Here is an 11,572-nt window from a genome sequence, read left to right as displayed (position 1 = left end):
TGAAAAAAAAAAAAAAAAAAAAAAACAAAGTGTGATTCGTTCTATAAAAACATTTTCTTACCAAAAAAAAAAATCTATTTTAAAATTTAATTAAAAAAATTTTGACAAAAATATATGCCAATTATAACAAGGTAACATAATATTCATATTATTTTCAGTTTATATCCAGTAAATTTGAATTGAATGGCAAAAACATGTGTGTTTGATTATCTCCTACTCACTAATTCTTCTTTATTTATTTATATTCATATAAATACAAGTATAAAAATAAAGTATAATGTAGTATAACAATTAGAAGTCCTTTAAATTATTATACATTATTCATGATTTATATTGCACGTTAATTTTGGAATGACAAAAGTGATATTACACGTGGTTTTCAACTTTTTATCCTTTATTATTCAAAACAAAATTAGTAATAATTATAATACTTAAAAAGGCATAATATATAGATATATATTTTAATTTAACCTCCTATACAATGTCCTCTAATTTAAAATATACATAGAAACTTAAATTTATACAAAGGACGAATAAAATACACATATCTATAAATTGCCAAATAAAATATATAATTTGTTCAACTCTATATAAATTTAAGTACATATTTATAGACAACCATAATTAAAAAGACACGCTCCTTTCGTTCTTTTATAGTTGTCACAGTTGCCTTTTTTCAGAGTCAAACAATAAGAACTTTGATTAATATTTTATAATGTATTTTTCATCATATATTCATATTATTATGCAAAAAATTACAACTTATAATATTTTTCATTTATTAAAAATTTTAATTTAAAATATCAAATTAATATAATCTAATTTATCTCTAAAAATCAATCAAATTAATTTTTGAAAAACGCGATATAACAACTAAAAAGGAACCGGAGTAAATATCAAATAAGTCAAGTTTAAAGGCACATTTATGCCATAAAAAAACTAGAGTTGTCAATATGGGCTGACCCACCCCATCCTGGCTAACCCATACATGCTTTGCAATTTGACGGGTCAGGCCGAGCAAACCCATTTTTTTATGTGGGCCAGAAAATGATCGGCCCAGCCCACAAGTGTATGGGCTACGGGCTTTGTCGGGCCAATCGCCCAAACCTCTTTTCTTAAAAGTATATTTTCATAATTTTTTAAATTAAATTATAATTTAAAAATATTATCATAAATATCGACTAGTGTTACTATTTGTCAATCAAATATACAAATAAAATTATCTATATAATATTTAGAGATAAAAGTTTGAAAAATACCCCAACTTTGGTTGAATTTGTTGTTGTGATACTAAACTTTCATGAGAACTTATTACTTCCCTAGACTATTCGACTAAAGTTGGGGTATTTTTCAGACCCTTATCCCTAATATTTATTAAGTTTGATTTCAAGTAAAAATATAAATAGCTAAATAGAAATATTAACTTAATTGTTTTCCAATGATCATAATAAAACACAAAAACTATGATAATATTCAATAGGCTATGACCTATGTAGTGATTCCCTAGAAATTTTAGGAACTTTATTTTATGTAGTACATATTTTATAAACATAATTTGTATTTAAATTGTAATATTTCTAACTTTAAACAGATTTTGAGTATAGACTCCTGTTATTTTTTATACTCTATTTTATTTGGCCCATGAGCCGACCCTATTCATATTTCTCAATCCCACAAATCGACAGACTTATTCAAGCCGGACTAAAAAACTTTTTTCTTAAATAATCTCTAAAAATTATAGTCCTATTCTATCAAATCACAGGTTAGGCCGGGCCGGCCATAGACCGCCTAAAAAAAAAAAAACTAAAGCAAAGTAAATTAAATTAAATTAAAACAAGAGCGCAATTCACCGCACGTATCAAAATATAAAGAACCACTCCTTTTGGCGCCCTAAATTTCGTCGGCGAGCACTCTATTTCTCCGACTTACCTCCGGTGACCGTGTTTTCTTCAGAAAAACGAACTTAAAGGGGAGAAAGTACAGAAGTTCCTGCAGAAAAATGAATATCAGTAGTAGCCGGGATGACTACAAGTTCCTTCAAATAGTAGATGCCAGGGCTGCACTTGGCCAGAAAGTTAATCTCATCGGCGTCGTTATCGAAACTGGTCTTCCCAAGCAATCCAAGGGCACGGGTAATTTCTTCTTCTCAAATACTCTTTCCTTACATTTTATGCAACTTCTCCCTTATTTCTACCTGTTTTAAATAGTTGAATAATCTTTAGTATTTGACCAGGAGTATAATTTCCTCGGGGCGTATTTAAATATTTCAATTTAGGAGTGTTATTGTTGACATGTACTTTCTGATTCCACATTTAGTTGAAAAATAAAAATAAATTCAAGGACGAAGTCGACTTGAAAGTTGAGGCATTTTTCAAGTTTCACTAGTTTATATCCAGAAGCTAGTCACTCATTTGGCATCAACACTTGCTCAAGGTGCATTGAGCTGTTGAACATAATGTAGAAAGAATAGAAAAGGCCTTCACAGGAACACATCTGCTAATTGGTCTTTAGTTGGGACAATAGAAAGAGAAATAAGACCATCAAATAGCTTTCTCGGGAAAAAATGACAATCCAGCTCAATATACTAGTCACCTTTGTGAAAGATAGAGTTTTTAGCAACGTGGATACAACTTGATTGTCACAATAGATAGCAGTCAAAGTAAGAGAGGTAATAGAAAATTCCACAAACAATTGAACAACAAAGACTACTCTGCAACTACTTTTTGGAGGGATCTGTACTCACCAAGGATAAGGAGTAATAGCTTCTTTCCTTTATTTCTGTAAAAATTGGACTATTGCCAAGCATGTCAGAACAACCATTGACATTCTCCTTTGAATCTGGGTAAGTTTCCCTATCGCCATTACCGAAAGTTTGAAGAGAAAGAGAAAATCATTTGAAACGAACAAACCTAGGCAGACAAATGATTTCAGATACCAAAGGGTGGGAAATGCTGCTTTGAAGGTGAGAAGACTTGGGAGTTAGCATGAATGACTTAGCAGCTAACCTACTAAGATAAGTCAGGAAGTTCAGTTTGCCCGGCCAATTTTCTGTCGATTGTAGGATCAGATAGTAAACTCCCATCAGGAGCAGTACACTCAATTGCGGGTCCAAAGGGATATTGGCTGAAGGAAAATCTGAACGATGAAATTTATCCAATATTCCAAGAGTAAATTTTCTATGGCTGATCAGAATACATTAGCCAGTGTCTAAGACTTCCAAATACAGGAAGTAGTCAAAGACCCTAATTCATTGATTTTAAAAGTGAGATCCAGAAAATGCTTCAGCTTAGTAATCCGAAGCATGAGGCCTAGTCACCAGAACAATATCTGCATATAGGCATGAAAATGCAAAGGTCATTATCCTTATTAAAGAATAAAGAATATTCATCCTGAGAATGCTGAAATCCTCTAGAATGTAAGATTACTCAAAGCTTGGTATACAATTGGTTGAATGCCTATTTTAGACCATTAAGTGATTTCCTCACATGCAGACACTGAGGCTAAGAGAAGACACTATAGACCCTGAGGGACCTTTGTATAGATTTCCCCTTTTCAGCATCATAGAAGAAAGCGTTGTTCACATCTGGTTGGTATATATTCCACCACTTCTTCATTGCTTTACATAAATCACATTATGGTTGTTATCTAACTATTGGATAACAAGTTTTAGTATAGTCTATACCCTCTTCACCAAGGTTTTCAAAAAGATTAAATAAATAGTCTATACCCTCTTGATAAAAAAGGAAGGAGAAGGTATAGTATTGGGACTTGAAAGATATAAAGCAAAGCTGGAGATTACAGGGAATAGTCAAAGAGAAGGTATAGTCTATACCTTTTCTTTGACTATTCCCTGTAATCTCCAGCTTTGCTTTATATCTTTTCAAGTCCCAATAACCCTCCTTTTATCCCGCTTTGAACCAATGTCAAATTCCACTAGGTTCCCAGTGTATTGGAGAGGATATAGTCAATATAATTAATTTGTTAGAATGTCCACATTAGTTGAGGAAATGAGTTGTTATCCTTACAAGTAAATAAAAGTCTACCCTTTGTAACAGTTTAAGTTTTCAGATGAGATGGTTACACAATACAATAGTACAAATGGGAAAGACTCAAATTGGTCAGATGACTCCAACGTACACAGCTCTCATGCAAATCCTAGATCAGGTTGATCAATTGAATGCTTAAGTGAATAAAGACTGAGCAAGAATCAAGTAAATGTAAGTGCTATAACAGCCGCAAAGAAAGCGATTGTGAAGAGTCCCAAGTAGTAGCTTTAAGGGATGGGTGGTCTCTTTAATATGGACAATCCTCACCTCTTTAGCTAGCTGTTGGGGTTTGAGTTAGATCCAAAACCCATTTCTTTACATGGTATCGGGGTAGGACTCATCCCAATTCTTGTTTTCCAGTGTTGTAGCCCCAAATTAAATTGCCCATGCTCTAGATGTCCAACCATTGGCGTGAGGGGAGGGGTGTGTAAAGAGTCCCACATCGGTGCTTTAAGAGATGAGTGATCTACTTAATATGGTTTGGACATTCCTTACCTCTTAAACTAGCTTTTGAGTTAAGTTAGGCCAAAGATCCATTTTTTTACGGAGATTAACAAAACCAATGTGAGTGGCTAATTGAGCGGGAATGATGACTTCATCAAGGCAAACCATTAGCTACAAATATTTGTTGCTTAACTTTTTATGCATACCATCAGCACTTGTGTTAGTGCATTATAACAACAACAACAACATACCGAGTGCGATCCCACAAGTGGGGTTTGGGGAGGGTAGAGTGTATGCAAACCTTACCCCTGTGAGGTAGAGAGGTTCTTTCTGATAGATCATCGGCTCAAGGAAAGCATTTTAAAAACAGGTTTGATAAATACAAGTGCATTGAGTTGTTGAATGCCATATGTTGTACTCATCACATTTTGGGATATGGAGTAGTTAATATCTCAAACCTTTTTTTTCCCCACAACATTGTGTGGAATGAACGTTTTGGGCTTGATTTTGGCGTCTTTTTGTTTGTATTTTTGTAGATTGCTTTTGCTCCATTAGGATCATTGATGAGTCCTACCCAAGCCCAGGGATTGCAGTTAATTTTTTTGCCGAAACTATGGATAAGCTTCCTGAAGTGCTGACTGTTGGTGATATAATTCAGATCTCTCAAGTTGTGGTAACTAATTTTGCTCCAATATTTGCTTATTGCCTTTTGGGTGTAAAAGATTCTTGAACATTTTTTCATATGATGGAAATGTTGAAATTATAGATAGAGTAACTAAATCCTGAATAAATGTTGAAATGGGCTGAATTTTCTTTTGAAAACTATGCACCATATTCGACAAGGTGTAAATATGGAGTTACAATTGGCATTACCTAGAATTCTTGGCTTTTTAAAGGGTACACTCCTTTCCCAAACCAAATTTTGGAAGGACTTCAAATAGCTTGAGTACTTCCAATGGACCAGCTCATGATATTTTTACTAAATAGAAGACTTGATTTCCCCAGCGGTTGATTGATATTTTAGCATCCTTCACAATTCAACTATCCTCCTGTAGACAGAAGCAGCTCACCAGAGATTTTGTTGTTTCTTTTAGTTGGGATCTGATTTACCTACATTATGATTAGGAGGGGCTGCCTTTGCAGTTAATCAGCCACTTGGAAGAGTGTTCTTATCCTCTGTTTTTTTATAAGGGGAAGTGTTCTTTTCCTCTTAAGGGGAAAAGTGCTTGTTGCTTCTAAAAAAATATGAGAATAGATTGACTATCTTGTTCCACAGCCCTTCATCCTCTAGACTCTGTTATATTTGAACTGCTTATGAATCTACTATTATAGATCATGGGCAAAGGCCAAGTGGAAACAAATAAAAGTCAATTTCTCAAGGAAATAGATTAGCATTAATTGGATTGGCCAACAAACTGAATGCATGATCTTGTCCTGATTGAGTGAACTTTTATTGTTCTTAAGTATTATTTTCTGTTAGTAAAAATATTGTGTAAATCCTTACAAGTGGTATTCTTCGGCTTGCAGATGAAAACTCATGGACCTGATATTTATGCTTTGTTCAACAAGAAGTTCTCTTCATTTGCAATATTTGACGGAAAGAATGATTCAAATTTCCTCCCTTATCAATGTTCTTCTAAGTATCATGCTAGAGAGCAAGACAAGAAATTTATACTGGGTTTGATGAAGTGGTTGGTTGATCACAAGATTGATACAGGTACTCGCAAGTCGCATCACTAGTGCCAACTGCAGAGTGATGCTTATAATAGAATTCTGAGCTAAAAGTACATAACAATTAATTATTTAGCTTCTGAAGGTTGCATAAAAGAATGTATCCTACATTAATGATTCTATTTAGGTGTACATGTCCATTATGGATATACGGGTACATATAATTCAATGAATATTTGGTGTAGTTTGAAAGAATTTTCATGAAGAACCCTTGTCACACTTGTTTGACACAGACATGTCAAGAGTCAAGACAAAGAATGGATCCATATAGCATAGGATGGGGCAGCTAACTTTGCTTCCTGTGAAAGGTGTTTGAGATATGTGTGTGCACATTTACCTGTAGCTATCTAGTTGTTTTAGCTTCTCACATAATCTTAGTTAATAGTAACTCTATCCTTCTTGAACATCAGTTTTTCTTTCAAGGATTGATCCACTAACAAAATCCCTTCCCAGATGCCATTGGTATTCTGGTAGTGCTTTTCCTTTTTCTTTGGTAAATTAATTTATTTTGTTGTTTGAATTTTCTGCCACCTCCCTCAGAATATGCTCACAATTTTCTTGGTACTCAGGAGATGCTTCATTTTCTTGATAGGTTTGACTGATTTACATTCGTTGAAAGAGATTAGAGAAGGAGAACGTTTCAACTTGATCTGCAAGGTACTTTTTTTAAATAAGTGATCTGCAAGATTGTTTTGTGTCTTAAAATCACTGTACTTAAATGTATCTTGAATATATTGGCAAGCACAGTATGCGCTACATGTTCTTAGGTACTGACACAACATTCAAAATCACTAACACTTCCATTGCAAATTACACTGGCATATGCCAGATTGTTCACGTATGTGAAGTTGAAAAAAACAAGTGGATGCTTCTCGTATGGGATGGCATGGATACTCCACCGGTCACTATCAAAACAAAGTGAGTGTTCCCTACTTTCTAATCAGGCTTCGAACTAGAGGTACGATGGTAACCCCCCCTTTGATATGAGATACTTGTGTAGGAAGGAGTAATTGATGATCTTCCCTGGATTTCTGAATTAGTTAAATGGCCACTTTGTGCTTGCGATGTGTGATACTGGGCACTTCTGTTGGAATGATATTTCTTTTATCTGCTCTCACCACTGAACTGAAATAAGTATGTGCTAGTGGAAACTATATCTATTTAATGCAATACTACATATTTTTTTGGTAATTAAATACTAGATTTATATCATAGTTCAAATGATGTTCTCTCTCAAAATAATGGTAGATTCGTTGAACAACAAGCTCAGAATTGGGCTTAAGAACAAGATATGCTTTGAGGGGAGGGGAAAAGACTGCAGATTGCTAGAGTAAAAAGCAAATGTATCAATAGCTTGTTCTTTTGGTGTTATAGCAGTACTCTAGATAGGATGGACCAATATTTGGACTTTTTGGATTTTCTTTTTGTGGGGGTAGGGGGATGTAGTATGACTGTGAAGACTGAAGATGTTGTAGCTTTATCAAAAGAATTGGCCTTAAGAGCATAATTCAATAGGCCAAAGCTCTTTGATAATATTCAAACATTAACAGCCAAACTTGTTTGCTTCCTGATCTTAATGAGTATCACCAAATTTCCTACATAACTGAGATTTATATTACTTAAATTAAAAGGTCCAAGAAAGATGAGCCTCAAATGTCCACTACAATATCTGTCTTCTTCCAGTATATATAAAGATATAATCAAACCTCTGTTGAACTAATTACTTCAGAGAGGTAAACTGAATACCTGCTTGCCTGCTTCTTTGCAGAAAGCTTTTTCATATGTTAAGGATGATTTGGTACCTGATCCTGATATGCTGTGGCCAATTGTTTCGTGATTACAGGCTAGAAGAAGAAATGGAAAACCCACTTCCATTGCAGCCTGTGGACTTCATTTTGCAAAGAGATGTTCTCTGTACCTTGCCACCTCTTGGAACTGTCTTGAGGGTAATCGTTGATCGTTGCAACGAGAAACTTGGCATTAACTTCCTCAAGAGCAATCGGTGGGTGAAACTAATTAACATTAGATGTGAACTTCATGCAGCATTGTGGCATGCTGTCCTAATGCCCTTTACTAGGGTTTGCTACTTATCTGACGAAGATGACATCGTTTTACAGCGCATGAGGTATTTCTTCTTCCAGTTTTAATACATACATAGTACAATCTTGGGTGGAATTTTCTTAAAGAAAAATAAAAATAGGTGTGAAACTCCTATCAGAAAAGAAAAAAGAAAAAAGTAAACAATGGTGTGAAGCTCAATTGCATGATAAACATGGTCATCATTTTTATTTGACAAGCATGTCATAGCCCATGACTTCATAACATGGATGCTCATGCCCGCCACAATTATCAGTTCCATATCTACTCTTGGCAGCAAGGTGTTTTGTAACAATCTACTATAATACCATGCCCTCTGAATTTACCTCAATTGTTTGCAATTACATTATAGCCAGTACGATGAGCGTCGTAAATCCAAATGGGGATGGATGCCTTTGTCAAGCTTTCCTTGGTCATCTGACATAGCAGGTTTTGCCTTGTATGCTCAAGCAATGTTTTTTATGCTTTAATAACACATTCTAACATTTCTTTTATTTCCTAAATTCTCAGAGACCGACTACCCTAATGTACCTTTTGTCTCCTTGATGAGAGCTCTGGCGAATCCAAAGGTATCTCAACCACTTTACTGGGCCATTATTTCCTTCTTTTGCGCTCTTAGTATTTCAAGTATTGAAGCTATATTAACACTATCTTTACAAGTTAATTATTGGACGTTACAAAAAAAACTTGCATCTTCTTGACTTTTTATTACACATTGGCATCCTAACGCGTTATGTGCTTTCAGTTGATCCTGGCTAGACTGGAAGATTGTATTGATAGAGGAAGTAGTTGTCTTTGAACCATCTTTTTTTTTCGATGTTGCAAACTACCATACATCTTCACACTCAAACATTTAACATTTCATTTTCTTTATAATTGATGCTGAAAGGGCTAAAAATCCTATTAATTTAAGAAAACGGCAATGCATGATATGCTTTGATCTCTTTAAAGTACCAGTTGTTATCAACTGGGTGAATCTTCTGGATACTTGGCAGCGTTAAAAACTTGAGAAAATTTTAGCGGTCAGTTTTATGTTATTCCTCCCTGATTCCATTGATCTGGATGACTTCTCTCTGTGAAGTTGCTTCTTATGGAAATATCTTTTCTTAGGTCTTAAATAAGAATAATAAGTTTCATTTTTCCTGCTGATTATACTGTATCTGTATTCCACTAGTGATAGTGGAAAAGGGGTGCACGGGGAACAATATATGCGAGGAAAATTGATGCTTGATGTAGTGCAAGTTTCTTTTTCAGTTTCATCATAGAAGCTATAGAGTTAGGATGATTCTAGTAACATTCTTTTTCTTTTGTACTACATTTATGACTTCACTCTTTTTATCACTTAACATCATTGAGCTTATTATATGGCTTTTTTAGTGTTGTATTTCCTTTTCATACTGATTTTGATATGTTTTACTTGAGCTGAGAGTCTATCAAAAACAACCTCTACCTTCGCAAGGTAGGGGTAAGGCTGCGTTACACATCACCCTCCCAAACCCAACTTGTGGGATTACACTGGGTATGCTGTTGTTTGTTGTTGTACATCATTGAGCTTATTGCTTGCAGGTCATAGGTAAATTCCACTGTGTAGTTCGAGTGGTAGCGGCATTTCCTTGGCTAGCTGAAGATTTCCGTTCCCCTTCTGGGGTTTATAGGATCAGGTTGACCCTAGAGGATCCAACTGCAAGAATCCATGCATATCTGTATAAAGAGGATGCGGTAATAATTGTTTGTGTACTTGCAATCTTTTATCAATCTTTCTTGAGTATACTGCAGCACATTGATAGCCATTTAGGGACTGTGTTTCATGACATAGCTCAGTATAAATATGTTTCCTGGACTTGGATATCAGTATTTTGTGTATGGTTTTGTGTATTTGTGAGGGTGTCTATGACATACCTATACTCATACTAAACTGTTCGACTTTGTTATCTTGAAGCAAAATGAAGATTCCTGTGTCATAGTTGTTGATGTTGTACAAACAACTATTTACTTGCCAAATCATCCACCAATTGATTGGGAAATGATGAGATTGTGGCCCTTGAAGATTATGAATGTTAGGCCTTGATGTGCTACATCAAGATGATGTTAAAATATTCTGTTGGTTTATATTATTGCGTAAATTTGTTAATCAACTTGATTTGCATGCTTTAATTGTTTGAGCTACTAACTTGTCGATCTTGGTTTTGAGGTAATACTACTATACTTGGCAGGAACAGTTTTTTGACGGCTACCCCTCTGTTTATACATTAACAAAAAAGAGGAATTTGTTGCTTGGAACTTCTGAAGGCGATGATGGTAGTGAAATGAATGATCATTTTAGAAATCCACCCTGGATCAGGTGTTGCTTAAAGTCTTACCATATCGACGACAGTGATAGTTGGGGAAGTAGGAACTTTCGAATTTTTGCTACCACTATGAAAGTATAGGAGATTGTCCATTCTGTATGCCTCCAGTGCTTTCAATTAATGTAATGTAGTTTGGCCTCTTCTGCAAATGTTCCGAGGCAGTTGCTAGCAAGTAGCTTAGAATGACCTAACCTATTTTCTTTGGCTTCTGTAAATGTAATCATGCTAGCACACAATAGCTTTGCTTTCATGTAGGTAAAGAAGCTTAAAGCTCCCTATCATTATCTAAACTTTCTTCGCTGTCGTTTCTATTATTTCCTTTTGGTATCATATAAAACGTCTGCTAGAACCATCCATGTGGGAATTGAGACTACATGACATTCCCTCGAATCACTTGGCTTAGAGGTCAATATGCATAATAGTTGTTTCAAGAAAACAGTTAGTGAAGCTTTTTAGAAATAGAACGTTTTGAACAATGAAAGAAAGTATCAAGTAGTTTACTGAGGAAATTACAAGATACATAGAAAATATACTCGACTGCAGACTACCATCAGATGGTTCGAATTTGCTGTGTGAAGTGTTAGAAACCAATGATTTATTCGTCTCTTCAAGTACACAGAATAGCACAGGTGCTGCCATCTATCAATACAAAATCAACATGGCTACAAATATTCTTCTCCTTTCAATGGGTCTGAAACTACGTCCAAAATCACTGGATTGGTATACTAAGTACAGATTGAACAGGTTAATTGGAAGCTAATAATTTCTTACTTTGACAATTTTGAAGATACAGATTTGTACTAAACCAAACAAAAACGACTGACGAACAGTAAGAGACACGAAACAATATACTACCTCTTCATACCAAAAATCCCACCCAATAGTACAGAGAAAAAAAGTTTTTTA

The 11,572-nt window shown here is 34.8% G+C and overlaps 1 protein-coding gene across 1 annotated transcript; it reads left to right on the top strand.

The window, feature by feature from the left end:
• The first annotated feature begins 1,999 nt into the window (after window positions 1-1,999).
• LOC102577580 (protection of telomeres 1 protein) lies at window positions 2,000-10,747 on the top strand. Its single transcript, NM_001288320.1, is given in 10 exon segments — window positions 2,000-2,132; window positions 5,027-5,163; window positions 6,018-6,207; window positions 6,814-6,878; window positions 7,051-7,139; window positions 8,065-8,346; window positions 8,671-8,747; window positions 8,829-8,887; window positions 9,885-10,037; window positions 10,532-10,747. Coding segments are annotated over 10 exon segments (1,401 nt in total).
• The last annotated feature ends 825 nt before the right edge of the window (window positions 10,748-11,572 follow it).

Source organism: Solanum tuberosum, unplaced genomic scaffold (genome assembly GCF_000226075.1).
Source record: "Solanum tuberosum cultivar DM 1-3 516 R44 unplaced genomic scaffold, SolTub_3.0 scf00141, whole genome shotgun sequence".
NCBI classification, from domain to species: domain Eukaryota; kingdom Viridiplantae; phylum Streptophyta; class Magnoliopsida; order Solanales; family Solanaceae; genus Solanum; species Solanum tuberosum.
This window is presented reverse-complemented; position numbering and strand designations above follow the sequence as displayed.